A 24,972-nucleotide genomic window follows, 5' to 3' on the forward strand; every position below is an offset into this window, starting at 1 on the left:
TACCTAGGTAGACAGTTGGTTGGTATTTTAGGCAGGCAAGAACCATATAAGTTTAGGTATAACTTCCAAAGTAATACGGGGCAACTTTTGTTTAATTATTCTCAAATGTCATATAGCAATATTGATATCTTCATAATTACTGTCCAAAGTTGATCAAAACATCCCATACATCTTCACTTACCTGAAGGGCATTACTTTGACGACCTACTAACCAAGATCTCTTATCTTTAATCTCCTTGTCTACCTACCTACTACACATCCATGGAAAAGTCCGCAGAATCCACCGAGCCTGAGCCATCGTCGCCCCTCGCAGTCTTGACTGGTGAGACTCCAGAGCATCATGTAACACTGCCGCCTTATTCTGGGCCTTCTATCCCATCAAGTGCTGTTTCCGCTTCGGCTTCACAACCCGCAACCGCCCATAAAATCCCAGCACGCTTTCCTGGACTACCGCGAGTTGATTACCGTCTTTACTCTCCCCCTCTCTTCAAACTCTCCAACGACTATAAGATTCTCTCATCGCGTGCGGAATATCTATCGGCCAAACCTGAGGCGCTTGTAGCTCTCATCCGCGCACAAGCCTCAGTGCCTCCCAAGCCCCAGATTCACATTCGGGGTAGTCGGGGGCGCAAAGTCGACTTTGACATCAAACTTAACCTTATGAGCCTACTAGTCCCGGATGATGATAGCCAGCGTTTAGACTACATTCGATGTGTTGGCGATGGGGAGCTAGCTTACCGTGGAGGTCTCAAACCCGATGTCCTTCCTGAAGTCAGCGATGCTGGGTTGGATGAATGGTGCCGCCGTTTCGTTCAGGATCCTGCTTCTGTCAAACTCTTTACGCTCGAACGAGTGGTCACAAATCTCGATACAGCATGGCTTGAAGGACAATTCCGCAGCCTCGTGGCAGCACTCAACTACCGTGGCATAGTTGATGTCAGCTTCGTGGTTACCCATAGCCGTGTCGTTATACAGAACCCGGACAAAGTCAATCAGTTCTTCACTAGTGTGACCAGCCTGTTCTCTGGCAAACACAAATATGAAGTGGCCAAAGCCGTCTGGCCATTTGCTACAGCGAAGAACGGGGAGCCTGACAGAAGGTGTATTGTTCAGAGTGAGGAAACTTGGTGGAGAGAGTGGAGGGATCCAATCAAGTATGCTATCTCACAGAAGCGTCACGGTTGGGTCACAGTCGAAGACAAACTTGAAGCTCTAATGGAAGGCAAGGGGCATGAAACAGGAATTATTGATTGGGGGCCGGAGAACATGGGATAATGTGCTGCGTATTACGGAATCTCAATGAGGTGTTCGTCAAGTGAACGGCCGACTGCTCCAAGGGCTACAGCATAGGCCCTTTTTAATGTTGTAATATTTTGACAGATGATATTAATAAGTGACTCATAACAACGACAAATGTAATGCTGATGATATAGCACCTTTTTACTTACTGTCGACCCGGGCATGGTCTATAGCCAGCTGAAGATGTCTTCAATTGACCAGTTTGATATTCTTCATACTCACGCATAACTCACAGTGAGTCACACCGCAGGCTTGGTCCGCCGCGGGTCAGTTTGAACCTGACGATCCCAGAGTAGCAATGACAGACAGGCCGCAATTTGCCTGGAATTTATGAGTCAGTGGCCATATATCTCTGTATTACCTGTCAGCCTTGTCAAGGGAAGATGAAGCATTAAAGAAGTAAGGTAGGTCTTCTTTTTGTTAGCAACTTCATCTTCATTGATACAACAATACGGATAAGCAAGACGACGACCCCTCCGTCGATCCTCTCTACTTTATGTTACCCCTGCGACGTTAGCAGGATCCCCCACTAGACTTCAAACCCAGCCTATCTTCTTTGAGGCATAGCGCTTCTAGTTCACATATATCATCATCATTCAGTTCATATACATATACCCCGAATCTGGAGGAGAATCTTACAAAAGTGATGGAGAAGACAGAACAAACATCACTGTATGGGTTCGACTCGCATGAGACTGCCCTATGTGTTATCCCTCCTCGTGAACTTTGGTCATCAGTGGATCGCCTGAGAAGTCTTTATGATAAGGCGTATTCTGCGTGGCCTCCCCACGTTAATCTTATCTACCCATTTATCCAGCCTGAAGTGCTAGGGAGTGCAGCACAAGCACTTGAAGGGCTCGTGCTGCAAGATCGGCCTCATCTTGCGCTCGATGTTGCTGACTGTTTCGAACATAAAGGTCGCAACACTATCTTTCTGGGTTCGAGCTCAGGATCTACTACAACCGAGCTCTTAAAGATCAGGGACATAATCTGCAGTGCTCTTTGTCGTCTACGAGGAGCTCAAAACGAACGCTTCGTTCCTCATATGACCATCGGTCAAAGTGAAGACGCCTCAGCTGCCCCCCATCATTTTCTCCTCGAAAAGGCCCGCCTCTTGGCACCGATAGAATGGAAAGTAAAAGAAGTTGCTATTCTTATTCGCGATGGTGCACTGGCGCAAGGGGGAAGCGGACCACGGCCTATGAGGCTTTGGGGGACTCTGGATCTTGAATCGGGAAGCTTCCGTCGGATAACACCGCCTCAAAGTTTCAATGATCATCTAGACAAAATGTCTACTATTGCCTTCCAGCCATGCTATCAGTCGACCCAGTCTTCAGGGGCCTGGGAAACGGCTGAGTCGACGAACACGTCCCCAGGCACCAGCAAGGTCGTCCTTGAACAGCTGGTTGTTGCTTCTTACAATGTATTGGCAGAGTTTGAGTGGCCTCCTCAATCATATCGGCATCCAGCTCTGATGGAAAATTTGCTCTCAGCTCGTGCTGCTGCCGATATTGTTGTTCTCCAAGAAGTCACAGACCATTTTCTTCCTGACCTCCTCTCCAACAAGGATATACGTAGTCGCTATCCTTTCATCACTCATGGCCCCCCAGGTCATTCCGGTATTGGGCCGTTACCTAGCCTCCTCAATACTGTCGTCTTGAGTAGATTTGAGTTTGAATGGCACCATCTCCCATTCCATAGAAAGCACAAAGGCTGCACCGTGGCCCGGTTTCCCGGCATCGGTACACGAGATGCTGACGATGGGAAATTCAGACCTTGGATACTTGTGGCGTGTCATCTGAGCCAAGGACTTACTGACGGCGCTGTCGCCACCAAGAGGAAAGAAGTCCAGAAGATGCTCGATTATCTGTCTGCCACCTTTCTGCAACACCCATGCATCCTTGCTGGAGACTTCAATCTTGCGACTTCAACTTACACCATAGAAGCTGCCAAGAAAAAGAATGATATTTCTGCTCAAACTGTTCGTCAGTTGAGAGATATCGACCGGGCTATCTCGGATTTTGGCTTCTTAGATACTTGGCTGGCAACGAGACTCGAGTCAGGCGAATCTTCAGACATAGCCAACGAGAAGAGGAACGTCTTAGACTCCTTTCAGGGAGAACAAGGGGCTACTTTCGACCCACTGACAAACACGCTGGCATCTAATCTCGTTGGAAATGGGCTGAACAACAGACCGCAGAGGTACGACAAGATCCTGGTCAAGGCAAATGGCTACTATAACCCGCACGGTTTCAATACTTTTGGTCAGACAATCTTCGATTCACCAGATCAGGGTGTTCCCACATACGCCAGTGATCACTGGGGCATAAGATGCCTTCTGGTAAAGTCGTCACTCTCTGATATATCTCGATCTTGTGTCCCTGAGATGGACATTGCGCTTCGACGGCCTCCTCCTGGCTTGGCTAACAGCGAAAGCTTGGAGGGCTTCTTGGAAGGACATGGATGTTTGCCGAATGAGCAGGAGAGGACCGACCGGGTTGAAGCGATCAAGGCCCTTGAAATGGTTCTTAAAGATGCTACGTCCTCGATTGCAGAGAATGATCACCGATCTGGGCCTCCATTTATTGTGGTCCCAGTTGGCTCTTATGGCCTCGGCGTCTGGACAAGTTCTTCTGATATCGACTGCCTATGCATTGGCCCGTTCAGCTCAAAGACATTCTTTGCATTGGCTGTTCAAAGGTTGAAGCGGGCAACGACCTTGGGCATGAGAATCTTGCGACGCGTCAAGGCCAATTCAGGTAACATGCTGGAGCTAGAAGTCAATGGCATCAAAGTCGATCTCCAGTATTGTGCAGCTGCATCGATAGCTGAAAGGTATTATTGAACCATGCCTATATTCAAAGAGGAAACTGCTAACTCTCGGATGTAGGTGGCCTGCGGTTATGAAGCGCCCAGCCGGCGACCCAGCGTTTGCTTTATCTTTCCAGGCACTTGCTAAGCTTAAGCCTATCCGTGATCTGTTCTACCTTCGCCGCTCACTTCCAGATATGGTACAGTATCGAATGGCGCACTTGTTCATCAAATCCTGGGCCCAGGCGCGAGGCATTTATTCGGCAAAGTTTGGATTCCTCGGTGGTATTCACATAAGCGTTCTCCTTGTCCCGGTCTGTAAAACACTGGCCTACGAGAATGAAACTGTAACCCCAGCCGACATTGTCGTCACATTCTTTCATCATTACTCGGAATTCGACTGGAAGAACTCGATGGTCTTTGATTCGTTCTTTCACAAAGAATTGAGATATAACCGAACATTCCGGGAACCCCTTTGCCTGATCGGTTGGCATGGCCCAGCACTCAACACTGCTCCTATCGCGTCTATCCCAACAGTGGCTACCATTTCTTCTGAGTTTAGTCGTGCCAAAAAATTGCTATCAGATGACGACTGTACCTGGGGTAAGCTACTCGGTATTGAACCCGAGACAGCTCTAGGATCAGCTCAAGCCCCAGCATCTACAGAGTTTTTGCATGCATTCAAAACATACATCAAGATTGATGCACATTACTGGGGCCCGTCGCAGGAAAAGAGTGGTCGTTTCATCGGCTGGCTTGAGTCGCGCTGTGTTATGCTACTGGTTGGTAAGGGATGTTTCTCTCCTTTGGCAGAATGTATCATATTGACATTGTCTAGAGATAAACAGGAAGCTGAAGCATCTTCTCGCACGCATTTGGCCATCTCGTTTCTTGGATGTGTCCGCTGGAGCAGAGACATCTGGCGCTGAGTATCATGGTTGTTACCTCATTGGTCTTGCATGGGACGATGGCTCAAACAAAGAAGATGCTAAGGAGGTGGGTATGGCCATGCAGACAGTGCTACAAGAATTTGAAGCGAGAATTTGCCGAGACGAGAAGTACTATGACTCCCAGTTCTGTTGGATGAGTGCAACTGTCGCAAAGGCTCAGGATCTTGGCTCATTTGAAGTTGATCAGAGTCTGTGGGGAGTGTATGGGGGTGAGACAGATGATGACGGATCCGATGAAGAGCTTGAAGAAGAGCAAGATTTCGACGATGGTGAGGAGGAATCAAAAGGACATAAGAGCACGGGGTTTGGATCCCGAGCAGCGATTGTGGGCAAGACACCAGGGCTGGGCAAGTTTCGCACAGCTGCTGATGTGCTCAACCGGCTTCGCTGGGACCCCAACTTCGATTCAGGCGACTACATCATTGGCTACGAAGACCGCTTTCTCGGAGCTCGTGAGAGGGCAGTGGAACATTGGAAGACGGAGCAGACTGACGAGGAATTTATCCCGCAGCACCGCATCCTTTACTTCAAACGGAGGGAGGACAATTTCATTGTGTGGGAGCGACGGACGCGAATCGACGAGATCTTTGGCAGTGGTGTCACGATTGATAGGTGAAGTCTGCCTGTGCATGACTTGTCATAATCGAATTAAGGGTCCTCAAATCACATCAGAGATCGGCACAGGAACATGGATCTGGTCTGACAGAGAAGCGGACTAGCGCGTGTGAAGTAAATTCGGTGTGCTGCGAGACAGATGGATATGATGCATGTGCATGTGCTAACTTAGATTAAGTAAATTACTTCTTAGATTATGTGTATACATGTTGTGTTGAAAGGCGACAAACAACTTGCTCGTATCAAGTTTCGGGCATCACTGCATGCATGGTGACACCCGAGCGAGGCCCGAGAGTGGTATCCTGTCATTGTAGGGAGGGCATTAAGCATCATGAGTGTGCGACAATGGGTTACTATCACCCAATAAACTCGAGAATAAGCCTCAGCGTCGCCTTTGCGAGGCCAGGTAATTTCCAATGCGGGAGCCTCCGAGGCCCAAGACATATAGCAAGCGCAAGATATTGGGCAAGCAGTGTGAAGGAAGATGCCAGCCCACTCACTCACTCACTTGTGGGCTCTCCAAAAGGGTCGGTTGCCAGATGACAGCTGCCATCTACTGGGAACCGGGATTCAAGTCCCAACTGGCGTGGCGCCAAATTCCAGGAGACCGGACTAACAGTTGCGTCACATGCATGATGACGATGACCTCTATGGCTACCAGTTGAAGGGTTGCTCTCATTTTCGCCGTGGCATGTGGTGAAGGAAGCATACATAAAACTGTGCATGATGACGCGCTAAGTACGTGGGGGGTGGGACTGTTTCATGCTTCAATCCATCCGTAGAAAGAAGGCAGTAAAGCCCCCCTGCACATATCTCCGGTCCCTCCCACATACGAAGACCACCTCGACTCGAATTGAAATAGCACCAGCCTCACTTTCGGGTCCACGGATAAGACCATCGTGGCATTGCTGGCTCAGAACCTTGAGAATGGACAGAGTATAAAGCTTCTGGAATCGTTGATCGGTTCTCCTTCAGGCCTTTGAAGCAAAAAGCACTTCATCTCAACTTGAATAACACCGTCTTCCCCACACGAGCTAGGTGACTTACACAAACCTCTCAAAGACTTTCTCAGCACCTTCACCATGGCCGTTGTCGAATCTCAGGTGCCTGTCAACAGTTGTTGTACTGCCTGTTGCAAAGCAAACGATCTCGGGACTCACGACTACTGCGGCACATGTCCCAGGTGTCCCCCCTGATGGCTCTGCGACTCGCCAGCCGCCTCTGCAGCCTCAACAAATGGGCCGGAGGACCGAACAATGTTTTCAGTTGCGTTGATGTTCTCAAATCACTTTTTCTCGACTCCTGATTCGCATGGCTACCCAAGATCTTTGAGATGGCTAGGAGTTGAAGTTGGATTGAGCATAGCAATAAATAAGAGGGGAGATGGCATAGCAGGTGAATAAAACCTTTAGGTTTCATTCACTGTGCCTCAGACAAGGTCGGGGAGACCGGTTGGTTGGGTGAACCAAGATGGTGACAAGATATTGGTGATAATCATCTGGGATAAGCATCCTTGAACCATGAGCGAAACTGCTGCTATAGGTCGGCAGAATGCGTCGTTCTATCCCTCATCGGCACGTCCCCGTCCATAGTGCCTAAAGGTCTAGGCTCACAATTACCCCCTTTGCCCTATGCTCAGGAAGCCAAACTGGAAAATACAGCGGCAATGGAAGTCTTGTCATATTTGACGTACTTGCCCTTGCCCTTGTCGATTTCATGATACCGGTCCCAAAACCGCTCGTAGAGAGGCTGTAATTTCTGGCGAATGTCCTCCCCAAACATTCGCCGAACTTCCCGCTCCATGCTGTATGATTTGTGTCGAGAAACCATGTCGTCAAATGCGCTATTGAATTGCGTGAACTTGTCTTTGATCCGGTCTTTGTCTTTGCTTCCCAGCCCCTTGACGATCGAAGTAGAGTCGACAGGTCCAGAAGTTGGACGATGTGCACGATTGGTATGTACAGTGTCGAACAGGTGGACGGAAAGGTCTTTGCAAACATCCGTATAAGCTGCCGTTGCCTTTTTACGCCATTGCTCGAGAATATCAAGTTTGTTCTCAAGCAGCCCGCTAAGTTCTGAGCCCTGAACCATTCTTCCAATGATGACAACGCTATTGGCCAGAAATACCCCAGCAACAGCTCTGCTCTTCATGAGCACGCGCGACTTCTGGTCCAAACCAGCGAGGAGCATTTCGATGGTATCAGTGCAGTAATGCGAAAAGATGTCTTTACCATCCGCTCCTATGTCGAAGGATGCTAGACTAGGGATTGCATCGGTCGAGCGTCCGCTGGCTGCCGCGTTGGAGTTCCATCCACCGTCCCCTAATGATATCATTATGCTCGAGATAGGGCGTAGAAAGTGTACCATCGTCTGAAGGCGCTGCATTGTCTCCGAGACGAGGGATATAGGGGCGCCATCCGTGGGTAACATCTGTAGCATGCTGATCTTGCGCCTGGTCTCATCAAGGAGCTCCGCAAGGGATGATTTGGCAGTCTCTCGAACAGGCTTCAGGGCTGCAGCGAGTGCCCCTTTCAATTCTCCGGTGCGTGTTTCGAGCTTGCCCGAGAGAGCCGAGATGATCTCGGTGATTTCATATGCCAGATAACAGTCGGTGTTGAGGTGATTTTTGATATGAGCATTGAGTTCACGCAACGTTCGGGCAAGCTCAGCCATCGCTGCCTGGCAAGTTGACAGGAAGACCACACCCCAATCCTCACGCGAGAAGACACTGCACACATTGTCGTATTCGGAGACAAAAAGGCCCTCCATAGCTTGAGAGTAGGTCCCTATACCGTTGGTCCCCGCACGGTAGACGGCATCTGGGCTCTTCTTCTTGGCGGTGTTGACACTTGCGGCAGCAAGGTTGGCCAAAGATGTTGAGAGGTATGAGCCGCGTACCTCTGCATATATATGGGCGAGCTCAGAGGATCCGCTGTGGTGACTCTCGATGACATATGAATACACCAAACCGAGCCGGGCTATTTTGTCCTGAGGTAGTGTTGGGAAAGGCTTGTCTTTTGTGATAAAGTGCAAGGGCTCGATGGATCGAGGAGTCTCAGCGCGCAGCAGTGTTTCGAAATGGGATTCTAGCTGACTATTGCCAGACTTGATGAGTCGTGTTAGATCGGCCATCGTTTGTTGGTTGGCGCGTAAGTTGGAGGCTTTCATCTCGTTCAAGGCCTTGCCTAGACGTTTGATAGAAGCCAAGTAATTGGAGAGGCCGGCCTTCTCGGGACCGACTCGAATGATTTGCTCTTCGTCATTTTTGCTATCTGCAGGTTGGCGCAATCGGTCGATAGCGGCCAAGACTAAATCAACGTCTACCCAATCGTTAGTTATCAGGATTGGCTGGACATGAGTCTGTTTCTTACTATTTCCCAATATCTGCAGTCGCCTGGTCTCTCCATTCAGAGGCCCTGCAACATCTTGAACACTCTTCCCTGTCGACTCGAGTCGGTTGAGGCATGATTGAATCTTCTTGGTCAATTGTGTCGTCTTTTCGAGCCGGGAATTGAGAACGTCAACCTCAGCCCTTGCTTCTTCATCTAGAGCGGTATGCGCGTTGCCAGAAAGTCCGACCGACATTGTGTACGAACACCGTTGAATAGCATCCGTTCAGGTAGTGGAGTGGCTTATGTGTATGGTGTAGGAAAGGCGTCGTACGGGAGAGATCATTAAGGTTGAGAGTTATGAGTGCTCCGCGTGGAGGATCATGGAGATCCCAGCCTACCTACCATAAGGCAATACAGGCAGGCTTGGCGTACGGAGTACCTCCCTTTTGAAGACCAGGGCCTACCTTAGGTAGGTCATTACGGAAACTGGACTAGCTCTCCCTGCCGAAATAGGTTCCAGTGTAGCCACACATCAGCCACTTCTGGAGGCCAGCTCTTGCTACCACTTTACGCGAGAGAGACGCGTTCTTTGGAAGGGAGCGCGGGCAGGGCCAGCAATTTCGAACAGCCCCCTAGCAACGCCCCGCCTGGTTTACTTTCACCCCTCGATCTGATTACCGTTCAGTACCTTAACCAGGTTCCATATCGGCTTCACTTCTGACCAAGTCGCTCATTGAAACGACAATATAAGGAACCACCGACATGGATTCTTTTATGCTTCAAGATGAAGGCGTGCGCGATCGCATACGTCAAGCGGAGGAATTTCTTGATCCCAGTATGTCCACCGCCCGTTCTCTAAAAAGATGGATCGTTGTGCCTGGCTAACTCTTTTCTGCAGATGATCCTCAAGTCCGAAGTTATCGATCCGATATTATTCTTATGCTACAAAAAAACCAGCGTCGATTGACCGTTAATCTCGATCATGTGCGCAACCACAGCCCGGACCTCGCACAGGGCCTCTTACAGCAGCCCTTCGATTTCACTCTGGCTTTTGATCAAGCCCTGAAAAACATCGTCCAAACCATTCCACAGGCACGGCCTGACCAGACCGCAAAAGACACAATCTATTACTGTGCTTGGGCTGGCAGCTTTGGCTTGAACGCTTGCAATCCCCGTACATTGTCGTCTCATCTCCTCAACTACATGGTCTCTATCGAGGGTATTGTCACTCGATGTTCTCTCATCCGCCCCAAGGTCGTGAAGAGTGTTCACTACAATGAGAAAAAAGACATGTTTCATTTTCGCGAGTACCAGGATCAGACCATGACCAACGGTGTTACCACTTCAAGCGTCTACCCTCGCGAGGACGACGACGGCAACCCGCTTATTACAGAGTATGGCTTTTGTACATACCGAGACCACCAGACCATCTCCATCCAGGAAATGCCCGAGCGAGCACCAGCAGGGCAGCTCCCCCGCGGAGTTGATGCAATACTAGACGATGACCTTGTCGACAGTGTGAAGCCCGGCGACCGAGTGCAGCTCGTTGGCATTTATCGAACGCTGGGCAACCGCAATACCAATCACAACAGTGCTCTCTTCAAAACAATGATTCTGACGAATAATGTTGTCTTGTTATCTTCGAAGTCCGGAGGTGGTGTGGCGACTGCAACCATTACAGATACCGACATTCGTAACATCAACAAGGTGGCCAAGAAGAAGAACCTTCTGGAGCTACTCTCCCAATCGCTTGCCCCCAGTATCTACGGGCACGATTATGTCAAGAAGGCCATCTTACTCATGCTTTTGGGTGGTATGGAGAAAAACCTCGAGAATGGAACACATCTGCGTGGAGATATCAACATTCTGATGGTCGGTGACCCGTCCACTGCTAAATCTCAGCTGCTACGTTTCGTCCTCAATACTGCACCGCTCGCGATAGCAACAACTGGTCGTGGCTCCTCGGGTGTTGGTCTCACTGCAGCAGTAACTTCTGATAAGGAGACGGGTGAGCGCCGACTGGAGGCCGGTGCCATGGTTATGGCTGACCGTGGTGTCGTTTGTATCGACGAATTCGATAAGATGTCAGACGTGGACAGAGTTGCGATCCACGAAGTTATGGAACAGCAGACTGTTACCATCGCAAAAGCGGGTATTCACACATCGTTGAATGCTCGTTGTAGTGTTGTTGCTGCTGCTAACCCTATTTTTGGTCAATATGACCCTCACAAGGATCCTCACAAAAACATCGCACTGCCTGACTCTCTGCTCTCACGTTTCGATTTACTATTTGTCGTCACAGATGACATCGAGGATACGCGAGACCGGCACGTATCGGAACATGTCCTTCGTATGCACCGGTATCGCCAGCCAGGAACTGAAGAAGGTGCTCCTGTGCGTGAGCAAGGTGGGCAGTCTCTGGGGGTCTCAGCTTCAAACCAAACTGAGTCCCAGGGACCAACCGAAGTCTACCAAAAGTATGATGCAATGCTACATTCTGGTGTCACAGTCACATCTGGTCGCGGTTCGAACAAGAAGCCCGAAATCCTTAGCATCCCATTCATGAAGAAGTACATCCAATATGCGAAGACGAGAATCAAGCCCATTCTGACACAAGAGGCTTCTGATCGCATCGCTGATATCTATGTCGGTCTACGGAACGACGAGATGGAGGGCAACCAGCGAAGGACCAGTCCTTTGACCGTCCGTACTCTGGAGACCATCATTCGTCTTGCCACAGCACATGCCAAATCCCGCTTGTCAAACAGGGTGGAGGAGCGTGATGCGGCTGCTGCAGAGGGTATCTTACGCTTCGCTCTTTTCAAGGAAGTTGTTGAAGAATCGCGGAAGAAGCGGAGAAAGACTCAAACAGTTGACTTTGCATCATCCAGCGACGAGAGTTCCAGTGATGATGATGAAGATGACGATGGTGACATTGCCAATGCCACGCAATCAAACAGGTCGACTTCGAGGGCTACACGCAACAGCAGTCGCCTCCAAGCGAGAGAAACTAGTGACACTGCCCGGTCTAGCAGAGAACCTGATGTTCCTGAGGATGACTCGCAAAGCACATTGCGAAGATCTAGCCGGCGAACACAAGACCAGTCACAATCGCAGGCTTCATTTGCATCGTCAATTCCGGCCTCTCAGCTACCACCCTCGAACCAGCTAGAGTCGCTGGATGGCGACGAGGACCTTGCCACCGGTGCTGCGGCACTGGCGATTGATGATGCTCCCATCACATCTGAGCGACTGACAGCCTTCCGAACAGCCCTTGGTCAGCTTCTCAACACAGACCTGTTTGAAGATGACGCGGCCGAGCTGGACGCAGTCGTGGAGGCGGTGAATAAAAAGATTGGGAACCGTCGCGATGCATTTGATAAAGGAGAGGCTACAAAGGCGCTCCAGAAAATGGGAGAGGCAAACCAGATTATGTAAGTCTCTTTATTGCAAGCACCCACGCGTTGACTTACTAACATTCATTTCAGGTTCACGGAGGGAGATCTTGTGTACAAGATCTAAATATTGTAACGAGTCGGCAATACGAGGCGATCGACTGGCGTTGGTGGGATTTGTTTTGGTGCATCTATTGGTAGGCTTGATACTACTATGAAGTTGATAACGACATGGATGACACGATGTTGGTCGAATTATGTAGTTAATGATTGATGCTAGGTGAATAGAATTCCACAAGGTTTGTAATGGCCTCTCTCAATACCTTAATCGAGACCTTGATACTGGGAGCTACTCTATGTACAATTTGTGGACAATAAGCCTGCCTAATATGGAACATGCTGGCGGTTGAGCCGAGCCAAGAGGAGGAATTGACCAGGATAAGAGAAGCTCCAAATCTCCCGTAAATATTAAGCCACGTATCAAGTACTCAAGATATGATACACAAAGAGTCTTTGAGTGAATTCAAGAGGTGCGTTCTTGACCAACAACAATAAGGTCCGATGATATGTTCTGTTCGCTAGTTACCTTACTGACCGACCTAAAGAGGACACCTTCTGTACGTAACCTTCCTTACGTGTACCAACGTGGGCAGCAGTTAGGTCCGATGTGCCCAGCCCACCACGGACACCGCTTAATAAACCAAAGTCGCTTAGAATCGCTCACTCATCCGTTCTCTTTGAAAGTTAGTCCATCTCTTTCCGTATCAGCAACTCTAGCCTACCTATACAACGATTCTATAAAGGAATCACAGCTTATACATAGGTACTCGAGTCACAGTAGTTCCCAGCATAAAAAAAAACTGACCCTGGTATAGCAAAATTAAGCGTCTGAACCCCTGTTTTTCATGATCCGATTCGCTTTCATACTCAACACTCTGACCGCGAACTCCACCAACTGTTAAATATTTCTATTCCTGACCAGTCTATGAGCCGATACTGTACAGTTCCGCGGCAGAAAAGACCTTCATCTATCGAATAGCCAGTGTCTTTTTTAGCGAGTTTCTTGCCGGTTCAAGGCCTGTCTCGCACCCTTTCACACAACTGGTCATTATCTTACCATCCATCTCAAGAGCATCATGGCAGATGTAGCCGAAACTCCAGAGATTGGGCTGCCTATTGATAGCAAGGAAGCTGTTGTTGTAGAGGAAGAGAAAGACATAGACCAAACGAAATCTGAAGATGCAGATGAACACAAAAACGGTGATGTAGGTGCGTCAGGCACTGAACCAGCACCTGAACCAGAGGCAAAGCCAGGGCCAGAAGCAGATAATCCCCCAAAACATCCCCCGTTGGCCATAATTGAGGGCAAGGTCAGCGACTCGTCAGGCGAAGAAGCTGTCCCAATCGATTTTGTTACAATGGGCATGTTTATAATTGGTGAGAAGATTCATTAACCTACCTTAGCCAGCGCCCTTGTCTACAAAACTGTTGTGTTACTCGGATCAGACACTAACTAACTTGACTGGAAAGACGATATCGACTTCATCCCGCCAACTCCGCCCGTCAAAGACATCCTTGGTGGCGCTGGTACCTACTCAGCCCTTGGAGCTCGCCTGTTCTCACCCCCACCCAAATCTGTGTCAGTTGGCTGGATTGTCGATCAGGGCTCAGATTTCCCGCCCTCTCTCTCTACGCTCATCGATAGCTGGTCCACCTCGGCTCTGTTCCGTCATGACGGGCTTCGCTTGACCACGCGTGGCTGGAACGGCTATGAAGGCACTACCGAGAAGCGAGCTTTCAGATACCTGACTCCCAAAAAGCGCTTGACTGCTCAGGATCTGACACCACCACTGCTTAAATCACGGTCCTTCCACCTGATATGCTCCCCAAATCGATGTAGGGATCTTGTCTCCGAAATCACCTCACTTCGAAAGAAGGTCATGGCCCCTGAGACATATACCAAACCCATCTTCATCTGGGAGCCTGTGCCTGATCTGTGTACCCCTGATGAGTTGCTCAATTGCACCAACTGCTTACCTCTTGTCGATATCTGCAGCCCGAACCATGCAGAATTGGCTGGGTTCATGGGTGACAGTGGACTTGATCCAGAAACAGGTGAGATCTCTACCATTGCTGTAGAAAGAGCCTGCGAGCAGCTTCTTGCAAGCATGCCTCTGCAGTCATTCTCTCTTGTCATCCGTGCTGGCGAGAAGGGATGCTACATCGCGAAGAATGGAGGAAGAAAGCGAGGCCGTGACCCCAAGACGACCAAGCGACGGAAGAAAGATTATGTTAGGGGTGGCCTTCAGCCAGACACGGATATGGAGGCTTTGTTTGCCGGCCTTCTCCAAGATGCTGATGGGATTGTGGCTCGCGAAGAGATCGAGGTCGATCCTGGTGTCGAGAAATGGGTTCCCGCCTATCACACTGACCCATCCAAAGTGGTTGATCCTACGGGAGGTGGGAATACCTTCTTAGGCGGCCTCGGTGTGGCTCTGGCCCGAGGCGAGAGCCTTGAGGACGCTGTAGCTTGTGCCACTGTTGCCGCAAGCTTCGCCATTGAGCAGGTCGGTGTTCCAACGATTGGTAGAGATGCTGAAGGCCGCGAGGCCTGGAATGGACATAATGTTGAGGACCGTCTCCGCGAATTTCGCAAACGTCTATGAATGAAACGAAACATTGAGTATACTACATCACAAACTATATTATAAAATGAGGATGGGCTATAGCGATTTTAGAATAATGAGAACAAAGCACATTTGTATAGGGACTCAGGCTCGAGTCAGCCATAAACTGGTCCAAGTAACCCATTTATTTGTATGGAAGGTCTATGGAGTACGGAGTACGGAGGAGTACCAGTCTGGATGTCTGGGTTTGCGTCTATTATATCAGTCGGCGCTGGGTTGCCCGGTTCCGGCGTTGATGGAATGTCTCCCTATGTATCCGTACCAAAGGCAAGCTGTTGCGATACTTACCCAGCTTGGGAGGTGTTCAAGTCTTGGGTTGTCGTGCCCCTCTAGGTTAGGTTACCTTAGCCACGTCTTTGGAGCTTAGGTGGCCGATTTGTGGAATATACTTAGACAGTACTCGTCCCCACGTCACTCGAGGCGCCCAGCGTAAAGTATACTTGTCGTATATTACGTACTGCTTCCCCTGTCCCTACCTAGAATAGGACCTAAGGTAGGTACCTAACTTAGTAGTTAGTAGTCATCCATCCCTTTTTGGATCTTGAACCTCCTGCACCGAGATCCAATCACCTCACCTCGTCTCATCTTCAATATCTACCTAGCTACCTCCCCTACCTGTTCAATTGTCTGTTGCTGAACTTTCTCTTAATTGCATACCTAGCGAAAGAAACAGCATTGATTCAGCCAATCACTAAGCTTGCTGTTCTTTTTCTTGCAATTTTGCGTGGCATTAGCCAGGAACCTGCGACCTATAAGTTGAAAGCTACTCCAAGTTTCGTTTTGCGCAATCAGTGCAAAGCAACTATCCTGTTGCCTGAGCACGCCGCTGACACCCGATCAACTATTCCTTCAGGGGCCTAAGCATATTTCACCTTATTGTGTTTTCAGTAGAACGCTTTCAGTCCGGCACCTCGACCAAATAACAACCCAACGGCCGATTATCCAACATGGCTGCTAACAGTCAGATGCACAATTTAACCACGCTCATCAAGAGGTAAGCTCTTTACGCTCGTTGCGTTGTCAGTCCAAGATGTGCAGACGCTGATAAACGCCATCCAGGCTTGAAGCCGCAACTTCGCGCCTCGAAGATATCGCTTCTTCGACCGAGCCTCCTGCCGATGCCACCGTTCTCAACCAGGCGATACCTTCACCTCCAAACCCCTCCTTAGCCGCTCCTCCTCCTCCGCCAGCCGCTTCCGATTCCAAGGCCACTACTCCTGCTGCCGCGAAGCCCGAACCTGTCGCCGAGCCACTGCCAGAATCTATCGAGGAATTTGATGCTTTCCTAAACACTTCCGTTGATAAATATGTGAAGCTGAGCCACCAGCTAGGGGGATTGGTAGCTGAGCAGGTACGCACAACCATCTGAAGGATTATGAACACGCAAAGCCTTCTACGGGGCAGAGACTAATCATGGTATAACACTAGGCTGCGCTCGTCAAATCTGGTTTTCAAGAGCAGCGCAAGTTTCTGCTGATTTCCACAAAGGCGAAGAAGCCAAACCTCTCCGGACCTGATCTGCCGGTATATGAGAGCCTCATCAAACCCATCAACGAGGCACTGATGGCTGTTACCGAGCTCAAAGACGCCAACCGTCCTAGCCCTATGTACACGCAACTCAGCACTGTCTCCGATGGTATCATGGTTCTGGCATGGGTTACTATTGACACTCGCCCCTATAAGCACGTGGACGAGTGCCTTGGCTCGGCTCAATTCTTTGGGAACAGAGTTCTAAAGGAGCAGAAGGATAAGTAAGTAAGTCACTTGGCTTGAGCGGATCAACTTTAACCATACTATCAGGGACTCCAAGCAGATCGAATGGGTTCAGAGCTTCTATCAGATGTTCCGCGATCTTGCCGATTATGTCAAGCAATACTTCCCAACAGGCATTCCATGGAATTCGAATGGCCAACCTGCTCAGGAAGTTCTCAAGTCATTGTCTGCTGGTTCCGCGCCCGCTTCCGTTCCCACTGCCCCGGCACCTGCTGGTGGTGGTGCTCCTCCCCCTCCCCCTCCTCCTCCTGGCCCTCCCCCTGTTCTCGATATCAAGACAGATGATGCTCCTGCGCCTGCATCATCTGGTGGGTTCGGAGCTGTCTTCTCAGAGCTCAACAAGGGCGACGCTGTCACCAAGGGTCTGCGTAAAGTGGATAAGTCCGAAATGACGCACAAGAATCCGTCACTTCGCAGTGGCTCAACGGTTTCAAGTGGTCAGAGGGGTAAGAGCCCTGCTCCCGGCAAGAAGCCCAAGCCCGAGAGTATGCGTATCAAGAAGCCAGCCAAGAAGGAACTAGAAGGCAATAAGTGGACTATTGTATGTTCTATGTGCGAAAAGTATGGTAGCATGTTGCTAACTTTCACCAGGAAAACTACGAGAAAGAGGCCGAGCCAATTGAGATTGAGGCCTCACTTACACACTCGGTTCTCATTAGCCGTTGTAACAACACCACCATCATTGTCAGGGGCAAGGCCAACCAGGTCACAGTCGAGAATTCCACTCGTCTGTCCTTGATCGTTGATACCCTCGTTTCGACAGTCGATGTTGTCAAAGCCAACAACTTTGCTCTTCAGGTCATGGGCACTATCCCAACTGTCATGTTGGATCAGGTTGACAGTGCCCAGATCTACTTCAGCAAGGAGAGTATAGGAACCAAGGTTTTCACCAGCAAATCAGCAGGTGTCAACCTCAACGTTATTTCTGGCCAAGACGATGACTACAAGGAGGTGCCCCTGCCTTCGCAAATCTGCTCCTATTACGACGAGTCTAAGGGGGACTTGGTCAACGAAATTGTGGCCCATGCTGGCTAAAACAGATGGTACATACCTTGGATCCCCATATGCAAGAGTAGGACAGGTAGGATATTCCGAACAATTTTCTGTGGTGTAGTTATTTGGGCCCGCATCACATGTATCTAGACGTGTAATGGCAGCTAACACCGGGAGTGAAGGGTGCCTCTTTTTAGAAGTTTGGAACCTTTTCCAATCATTGGTTTGGCTGTGTAATCTATGCTGCCTTTGCTAAGAAAAAGAGAAAAAAACATGTCGCTCTGATATCTAGTGCCATCTATCTGACATCGCACAAAAAGACGGTCAAGTCTAGAGTACATTGTCCAACAAGCAAAAACGCCGTCAATCTGAACCGCGACAGTATGCCAATCCATCCAACAGCAATAGACTCCTTCCGCCTGAGAAATATGTTGCAGTGTGTATATTTACAGTTTAGCCTTGGGGGGCTCCAGAGTAGGCGTGAGCAGCTCGCGCATATCGTTAGCTGCTTCGTTGAGGTAGTAGCTCATGCGGTCGCTGCCCAGACCCTTGGAAACGACATTGAAGTTGAGACTATCGTCATATTAGTAGAGTTCTTTCTCCATTGGTATTTTGAGGTGCAATATATACCTGTTCTCGTTGATCATGTATGCAATACCAAAACCAGCATCAATGACCTGGCTCCAACCGTAACCGTTGAAAAACTCTGAGCTAAGCTGAGAGGTGGACAAATGCCATGAGCTGGAGTAGCTGTATGCGGGATCCTGGTAGATGGCAGGGACCTCTTGGCCGGGTTCGAGAAGCTTCTTAAGACCGAAGAGATGTCGATCGACTCCCTTACCATCGGAGGCGGCGGTGATGTATTCCACATGGGCATTGATGGCTTTGCGGAAGAGGTCCACGCGTGTCTTGTCGTCAATGGAGGAATCAGACATGGACTTGACCCAGGCAACAGAGTCGTCAGAGACAGTTCGGCAGGTCTCGGTACGTCCAAGTTGGAAACGTCGGACAGCAGCAGACTCATAAGTAGGTCGACTCTTGCCATACATCTTGTAGTAGGCGAGTTGGATAACCATCTGAACATAAGCATCAGGAGAGCACTTGAACTTCTTGATCAGGCCCTTTCCGTAGCCCTGATAGGCCTGAACGGCGAGCTGGTGCTTGCTGATGACATCGTTGAAGTCCTTGGTTGCACGATCAATCTCGCTCTGTACTTCTTTTGTGATATCGAACTTGAGGACTTGTGGTTCCGGCAAGTTGGATCGGATGCTGGGATCAGAGAAATCGAGCTTATTTCCAAAGATGAGGTCGTTGACGTAGTCGTTGAGGCGATGAGTGGGAGTACCGTCCATCATGGAGTGCTCGCCCATGAAGCCAGAAGTGCCATTGTCGTTGACAATGAACTGCAGAGGCTTGTCGTACCAGCGGTTAGCACCATCACCGTGCCAGTATTGGTGAGCACGCTCCTCGAGTGTGACTGGAGCCGCATCGTCAAGGCAAACCACGAAAGAGGACGACTCAATAGCCTCGAGAGCGTCCTTGTTCTTGGGGCTGGCCTTGAGCAAAATGTCACGAGCGTCAGTCCAGACATCTCTGTTCTCTGAAGTAAGAGCGCCAACAGCAGGAACACGCTGGGCAAGCTCATAGACACGCTTGAATTGCTGCTCAAGCTCTGAAGTGTTGAGCTGCTTTCCATTAACCTCGTGTTGGATCTTGAAGAACTGGTTCTTGCGAATAGCAACAATGTGCTTGTTTTCCTCAGCTGAGAACTTAACAGGGTAGTCGGCTGGCTTAGCCGCAACACGAGAAGCGTTGAACATCCACTTGTAGCTATCCATACAGATAGGCAACTTCTTCATGTACTCTGGCTCAAGGGTGCCGGCGTCAACCTGCTTCTTGAACTCGAGGGCAGAGGTTGTGATGGCAGCAGCTCGCTTAGCGGGGTCTCTTCTTCGTCGGTCGTCCCTGTGAGAGTAGAAGTAGCTGACGTAGGGGACGACGGGATCGCGGTATGAGAGATAGGCCGCATCGTTCCACCACTCGTAAATCCAGTTCTTGGTATTGGGGTCCTCGCGCTTGGCCACCAACTTCTCCTGAAGCTTGGAGCCAACACCACCAGGGCGGACAAACTCCTCGACGGCCCTCTTGCTCGCCTCGTACTCGCTGGCAGATAGTAAGGGGTGGAGCGACTTGAGATAACGCTTCGCAGTCTCCTCAAGTGTTGGGACGGGCAATTTAGGAAGGGAGTCTTGCCATCGCAGCATGGGTCCCTTGGAGTGGTTCTCAACATAGCCTACTCGTAATTTATATCAGCACGTTGGGTCCGAGTAGTTCAGGCTTGTGGGGGATAGCGCATACCTGAGGATGCGGCGGAGCTGCTAGCTCGCTTTGAGGGGGCCATAATGAGAGTTTGCGCCTGTTTTCTCAAATTGTCAGATACGATTATCGGTCAGAGCAGGCGAGTTTCATGGTGAAGTGGGCAAAGATTATTGACTTGAGTGGAAGAGCTGCTATGATGCCTGTTCATCCAACTCTCATGGATCCGGGCGAGTGGAGCATTCGATCACAAGCAAGCAATCCTAGGACCCGAGTTCCTAGATCCTACCGCCCGCCCGCCAATGACTCGGCATCCATCCATGAGAGAGAACTAGAGGAGAGGAGAGGATAGCAGATAGAATGCCATGCCTTTTCTCCTTGTCGACCACATGCAAAGATGCTTCCTTATAACGAGCAAAGGGGTTGACTTACGGCGCGTGTCTTGGTGAAGTTACGGAAGCTGTTCCTAAGGGCGGGCGAGCGGGCTGAAGTCAACAACATGGCCAACGCGAAAGACAAGCGATCAAAGAAGAAGAGTAGGAAAGGTCGAGACGAGAGCCGAGATGAGATGGGGTAGATATGTATGTATGCGACAAATATTTGTCAAGCCTCTTTCTATATTGTAACCGCAAGCAATAGTGCCGGTTTCGCACACGACGCTTATTGCTCTGGCCTCGGCTCAGAAGACGGCAAGCTTCCAGAATGGAGTCGATTGTACCTCTGTAGAGTAAGTAGGTAGGGCCCTGACAAGGGTCACTAGATTAGACTGGATGGATTGGATACAGAACTAGTCTAGACAGACAGCCGCAACGATATCAGCCAGGGCAGCGCGAGACTTGTTATGGAGTAACTTAGTACTAGTACTGTATGTATGTAAGTAATAAGTTAGTCGATACATACGACGTTTGCTTGTGACCGAGACGTCACCCGCCCGGGCCCCTCAAAAGCCTTGGGCCGAGGTACCAACTTTCAAGGGCCGACGGGATGGATTGATGATTGATCACTGATCCGGATTGTATCCATGCCCATGCCCACTCCAGCCAATCACGTCTTGTATCTATGCTCCGTATACCTTTACCTAGATCCACCATCTCCGAGGCAATCAATCACTGGGCTTGAGCCTCTTCTGGGGACTATAAGGTCGGGTACCTTGGGCAGGCATCGCCGCCTGTTTCAACTACAAGGGTCAGACAAAGTCGAAGCATTTTCCCATCATAAGGTCGTCCGTCAGTCAGCTTATTATGCTCTGTTTTTAGAGTGCTCACATGTCTCCAGTCCTTTTTCACAAGTAGTCGAGGCCTGAATCTAGGGTACATACCTACCCCCGGTTTTCCTTGATCGTGGGGAAGTGGAGAGAGCTCATCTCCATTTGATGTTACATACTACACACTTGCTCCCTTGGTCCATCGTCCATTGACATCTTCCAAACCCTTAAATCGTCATACGGAGAGAGTATTGGGTGGGAACTTGGGCCTATTACACTGTGCCTTGTATACTGTCTCTTTCCCGTTTGCCCGACCATTGATTGATTGATTGATTGATTGATTGATTGATTGATTGATTGATTGATTGATTGATTGATTGATTGATTGATTGATTGATTGATTGATTGATTGATTGATTGATTGATTGATTGGTGTGGCCTGGCATTCACAATATGAACTGCCTCAATCAATTATTGCAAACAGAAAAACTCAACATACATAATACAATCTGATAGCCATGGATTACATAACAAGAGAGAGAGAGAGAGAGATCGGCAGAGAGCATAACAGCTAACATAAAACATTCCAATTCGCCAATTTACAACCCAACCGTTCATTGACCAAATAATTTCTGCTGCGACAAAACCACCAAAGCATCTATACCATGCAACTACTAGTACACAATCCCCAGAAGACTAGATTGACTCGCAGGCCTTGTGTCCATCAACGGCCAAGTTGCTTTTTGAAGAATTTCCCAAGTTGTCTCCAGGCAGTGACTGCAGAGACCCTGAACAAGGTTGTGCTTCAATCTCATCCGTCACAATTGAACCACCATCGCCCCGACGCAGGTCTCATATAAGCGACAGAAAGTGACACAACTTGAGATCGGCGATAATCCCGGCACTTCAATTCCTTGCACAAACCAGACGCCGTGACTTTGATTCCAAGTGTCCAAACAGTGCTTTCCCCTAATTAGAGCTCACGCTACCCTGTCTCAATTTCGTCCATCATGCCTCATAGCTCTTGATTTGGCCATCACTACTGGGAGGTGGGACAGCCTGCGCGCCTGGGACAGCCTGGAAGCTCAACCGATCTCCTTCGCTCATAGCTTCTTGAGCAAGTCGTACGCCTTGTTCGCCCCCAACAGCCGCGGCAGCCTTCAGGCCCTCCTGCACTTCTCGAACCCTACGTCGGAAGGTCAATCGATCGAGAAACAGTTGCTGTCTTGCCCGTTCAAGCTCTCGTCGCTCCGCACGCAGGACGGCCTCCATCTCGTCGAAATACTTGAGCTTTAATTCAAGCTTTTGTAGTGTCACATTCGAAGCAGCGGAAACCAGGCGAGTCATCTCGCGTTCTTCATGAGATGCGAATCCAGCAGCCCTGGCACCTATCGAAGCCAGAGGAATGGATGCGAGCGCGTTGGTCTTTGTGGTGGTCGTCGTTGTGGTCGTAGTCGTCGTGGTCTCTTGTCGGAGGTCGATATCCATAGAGTCACTCTTGGCTTTGCTGTCACCGTTGGCCTGAGAATCATCATTGGCTTTGTCACCGTCGAGCTGCTTGCGGAGCTTGCGCTTGAGTTCTTCAGCTGATTTGCTTGCGGCCGCTGCTGTACTGGCCGGGTCTGCCAAGCTAGCAAGGAAGCCGACGACAGACATGACGGGGTTATCAACTTGGCTGAAGGGAAGCTGCCCTTGTTGAGGTCCAAGCAGAGACAGGCCAGTCGGGGCACTGAGGGGAGCCTCAGAGTCCAAATACTTCTCCTCAATATCCAGCTGAAGGAATTGGAGAACACACTCTTCCCGTGTGCGGGTGCCCACATGCTCTGCAATCTCACCCCAATCATCGTCGAATCGCTCGAGGCCTTCAAGGAGTCGCAGAATCTCGGCATCCGTCCAAGGAGCATCGCGGTCCAAGGTCGAAGTGTAGGTGGGGTTCTCCATCTTGACATACATGTTGCTGTTATGGTTGGCAGGCAGGCGACCCTCGGTGAAGCAGTTAGGGCAAAGGTCATATTTGGCCTTGGGGTTAGCATCTGTATGGTTGCTGTGATAGTATATCCGAGTGCAATCGTTGCCGCACTGGTGGCAATGAACCTTGGCAATGGGGGCCTTGGTGGCATCATCGGCACCAGCTGCGCCATTGGTGGCTGGCGTCTCACCGTTGGTCTTGCCTTCAGTTTTGTTAATGAGGGTGTTCTTGGCATTGGCCTCGTAAATGTTTCGTCCAATTTCAAGGTTCTGTTCTCCTTTAGCGGGGGCGGCAGCAACAGCCTTTTGGTCGGTATCTTGGCTCTTCTTGCCTTCAAGAACCACAGGGTCGGCAGAAGGTTGCCAAGCTTGTAGGCCTCGGGGAGTATCGCATATGATCTTGAAATGGCCAGTAAATGGTGGTCCAACGTGTGATGGGCGTTGCTCGGCGTCAACCTATTGGATGTCAGGAAACATCAAAATGCCATGACAAAGATCCTTACCTGATAGTTTATCAAGCCCCATTGCTCCAAGAACGCGTGGACGCGCATAATGGCGCAAACATCACCAGCCAAGTTCCTGCGGCAGGCTGTGACAGTCAGATATTCAACAGGGTTGAGGCGATATGTGTTTATCATAAAATCGCGGTAATCCTTGTATACAGCTGGTGTTTTGCTCCGGTTACGGTTGTTGAAGAACTCGGCCATAGCTTTACGCTCGATTTCGTGAATAGCATTCATGTCAAACCAGGTACTGTAGCTGGGAAGGACAATCGCGTGAGTCTGCGCGATGAGATGGTCGCGAGCCGCCGACTCAACAACCTCCTTTGACTTGGATTCTTGACCTTCTGTAGCGGCCACTCCATCCTCTTTCGTCTTGGGATCATCAGCGGGCGCATCGTTCATCACCTCATCGCCTCGAGCTGGATGTCTCAGTAAATATTCCATCATACTTCAAACAGTCTGGTTACCTGGTGCAGGAGTTGTACTATCCTGTTTGATATTTGACTCAGTAGCCAAACCCTCGGACATCTGGATGTCTATTTCCCGTGAGTACGTGTTTGATCGAGGGAGCAGCAATCGCAATGCGCACATACCTTCGTTGTCGCCTGCACCTGAATCTGGCTGTAGGGGGGGTTGGGCGAGGATAGGGTTGCTGTTGGGCGACGCACCGTTGCCAGGCGAGCCATAGGTAGCAGAGTCGTCCATCTTTATGGTTATCGCGATCAGACCGCGAGCGGTAGTTCAGGAGGGCGAATCAATCGAGCGCGCACAATCAGATTATTGTGCGATATTTGGCGAGAGGGTTATCACAGAACAGAGAGATGAATGTTCGTACGTCGTCGGGAATTCGATGTCGCTAGCGTCGTGATGTTGATGGAGTCCGGCGATGAGATGGGTCGCGTTTTGGAGAAATTTTGGCGCGAATTGACTGGCCTCAGCTTCGTGACCATCTGGACGCGCAGTTCCAGGGGGAACAAGCTGCATCACGTGATATCTGTATTAGCTAAGCATTGTGCACTGGCCCGCTCCGTACGGAGTAGTAGCTTAATCCATTAACAAGGTCCAGATGACAATGATTGATTGTTCATATGCTTTCTGTTCATAGAGGCTACAGCTGTTTTCTATA

At 49.8% G+C, this 24,972-nt stretch overlaps 10 protein-coding genes across 15 annotated transcripts; 6 read left to right on the forward strand and 4 right to left on the reverse strand.

Moving 5' to 3' along the window:
* The first annotated feature begins 46 nt into the window (after nt 1–46).
* Nucleotides 47–1,533, forward strand: FVEG_07334 (hypothetical protein). Its single transcript, XM_018895945.1, has one exon. It carries the CDS (start codon nt 262–264, stop codon nt 1,273–1,275), a length of 1,014 nt encoding a protein of 337 aa, XP_018753311.1. The 5' UTR covers nt 47–261; the 3' UTR covers nt 1,276–1,533.
* A 74-nt stretch (nt 1,534–1,607) lies between these two features.
* Nucleotides 1,608–5,915, forward strand: FVEG_07333 (hypothetical protein). 4 transcript variants are annotated; one of them, XM_018895941.1, is made up of 3 exons: nt 1,608–4,134; nt 4,190–4,896; nt 4,949–5,915. In XM_018895941.1, exons 1-3 carry the CDS (start codon nt 1,946–1,948, stop codon nt 5,674–5,676), a joined length of 3,624 nt encoding a protein of 1,207 aa, XP_018753307.1. In that variant the 5' UTR covers nt 1,608–1,945; the 3' UTR covers nt 5,677–5,915. The 4 variants fall into 4 exon arrangements, with proteins under 4 accessions (XP_018753307.1, XP_018753310.1, XP_018753309.1 ...); XM_018895944.1 differs by having other exon boundaries at nt 4,190–4,892; XM_018895943.1 differs by having other exon boundaries at nt 4,951–5,902.
* An 870-nt stretch (nt 5,916–6,785) lies between these two features.
* Nucleotides 6,786–7,094, reverse strand: FVEG_07332 (hypothetical protein; the record flags this gene model as incomplete). The annotated part of the gene is made up of 1 exon (XM_018895940.1): nt 6,786–7,094. The coding sequence occupies one exon, from the start codon at nt 7,092–7,094 to the stop codon at nt 6,786–6,788; it is 309 nt and encodes a 102-aa protein (XP_018753306.1).
* A 216-nt stretch (nt 7,095–7,310) lies between these two features.
* FVEG_07331 (exocyst complex protein EXO70) lies at nt 7,311–9,260 on the reverse strand (the record flags this gene model as incomplete). The annotated part of the gene is made up of 2 exons (XM_018895939.1): nt 7,311–8,995; nt 9,047–9,260. The coding sequence occupies 2 exons, from the start codon at nt 9,258–9,260 to the stop codon at nt 7,311–7,313; spliced, it is 1,899 nt and encodes a 632-aa protein (XP_018753305.1).
* FVEG_07330 (minichromosome maintenance protein 3) lies at nt 9,186–12,755 on the forward strand. Its single transcript, XM_018895938.1, has 3 exons — nt 9,186–9,842; nt 9,906–12,441; nt 12,496–12,755. The coding sequence occupies exons 1-3, from the start codon at nt 9,770–9,772 to the stop codon at nt 12,527–12,529; spliced, it is 2,643 nt and encodes an 880-aa protein (XP_018753304.1). The 5' UTR covers nt 9,186–9,769; the 3' UTR covers nt 12,530–12,755.
* A 291-nt stretch (nt 12,756–13,046) lies between these two features.
* FVEG_07329 (hypothetical protein) lies at nt 13,047–15,492 on the forward strand. Of its 2 annotated transcripts, XM_018895937.1 has the most exons (3): nt 13,047–13,225; nt 13,278–13,839; nt 13,933–15,492. In XM_018895937.1, exons 2-3 carry the CDS (start codon nt 13,539–13,541, stop codon nt 15,066–15,068), a joined length of 1,437 nt encoding a protein of 478 aa, XP_018753303.1. In that variant the 5' UTR covers nt 13,047–13,225; nt 13,278–13,538; the 3' UTR covers nt 15,069–15,492. The 2 variants fall into 2 exon arrangements, with proteins under 2 accessions (XP_018753303.1, XP_018753302.1); XM_018895936.1 differs by having other exon boundaries at nt 13,047–13,839.
* Nucleotides 15,493–15,581: 89 nt separating this feature from the next.
* Nucleotides 15,582–18,448, forward strand: FVEG_07328 (hypothetical protein). Its single transcript, XM_018895935.1, has 5 exons — nt 15,582–16,083; nt 16,149–16,440; nt 16,518–16,840; nt 16,890–17,403; nt 17,454–18,448. The coding sequence occupies exons 1-5, from the start codon at nt 16,037–16,039 to the stop codon at nt 17,895–17,897; spliced, it is 1,620 nt and encodes a 539-aa protein (XP_018753301.1). The 5' UTR covers nt 15,582–16,036; the 3' UTR covers nt 17,898–18,448.
* Nucleotides 17,953–21,060, reverse strand: FVEG_07327 (carnitine O-acetyltransferase). 2 transcript variants are annotated; one of them, XM_018895933.1, is made up of 4 exons: nt 20,604–21,060; nt 20,214–20,271; nt 18,486–20,148; nt 17,953–18,428 (listed from the first exon to the last, which is right to left on the reverse strand). In XM_018895933.1, the coding sequence occupies exons 1-4, from the start codon at nt 20,670–20,672 to the stop codon at nt 18,302–18,304; spliced, it is 1,917 nt and encodes a 638-aa protein (XP_018753298.1). In that variant the 5' UTR covers nt 20,673–21,060; the 3' UTR covers nt 17,953–18,301. The 2 variants fall into 2 exon arrangements, with proteins under 2 accessions (XP_018753298.1, XP_018753299.1); XM_018895934.1 differs by lacking the exon at nt 20,604–21,060 and having other exon boundaries at nt 20,214–20,377.
* FVEG_16074 (hypothetical protein) lies at nt 20,671–21,021 on the forward strand (the record flags this gene model as incomplete). The annotated part of the gene is made up of 3 exons (XM_018905314.1): nt 20,671–20,744; nt 20,811–20,898; nt 20,968–21,021. The coding sequence occupies 3 exons, from the start codon at nt 20,671–20,673 to the stop codon at nt 21,019–21,021; spliced, it is 216 nt and encodes a 71-aa protein (XP_018753300.1).
* A 1,323-nt stretch (nt 21,061–22,383) lies between the features above and the next one.
* Nucleotides 22,384–24,551, reverse strand: FVEG_07326 (hypothetical protein; the record flags this gene model as incomplete). Its single annotated transcript, XM_018895932.1, has 4 exons — nt 22,384–23,799; nt 23,847–24,265; nt 24,314–24,382; nt 24,440–24,551. 4 exons carry the CDS (start codon nt 24,549–24,551, stop codon nt 22,384–22,386), a joined length of 2,016 nt encoding a protein of 671 aa, XP_018753297.1.
* Between the last annotated feature and the right edge of the window lie 421 nt (nt 24,552–24,972).

This window comes from Fusarium verticillioides, chromosome 8 (assembly GCF_000149555.1).
Source record: "Fusarium verticillioides 7600 chromosome 8, whole genome shotgun sequence".
Lineage (NCBI taxonomy): Eukaryota > Fungi > Ascomycota > Sordariomycetes > Hypocreales > Nectriaceae > Fusarium > Fusarium verticillioides.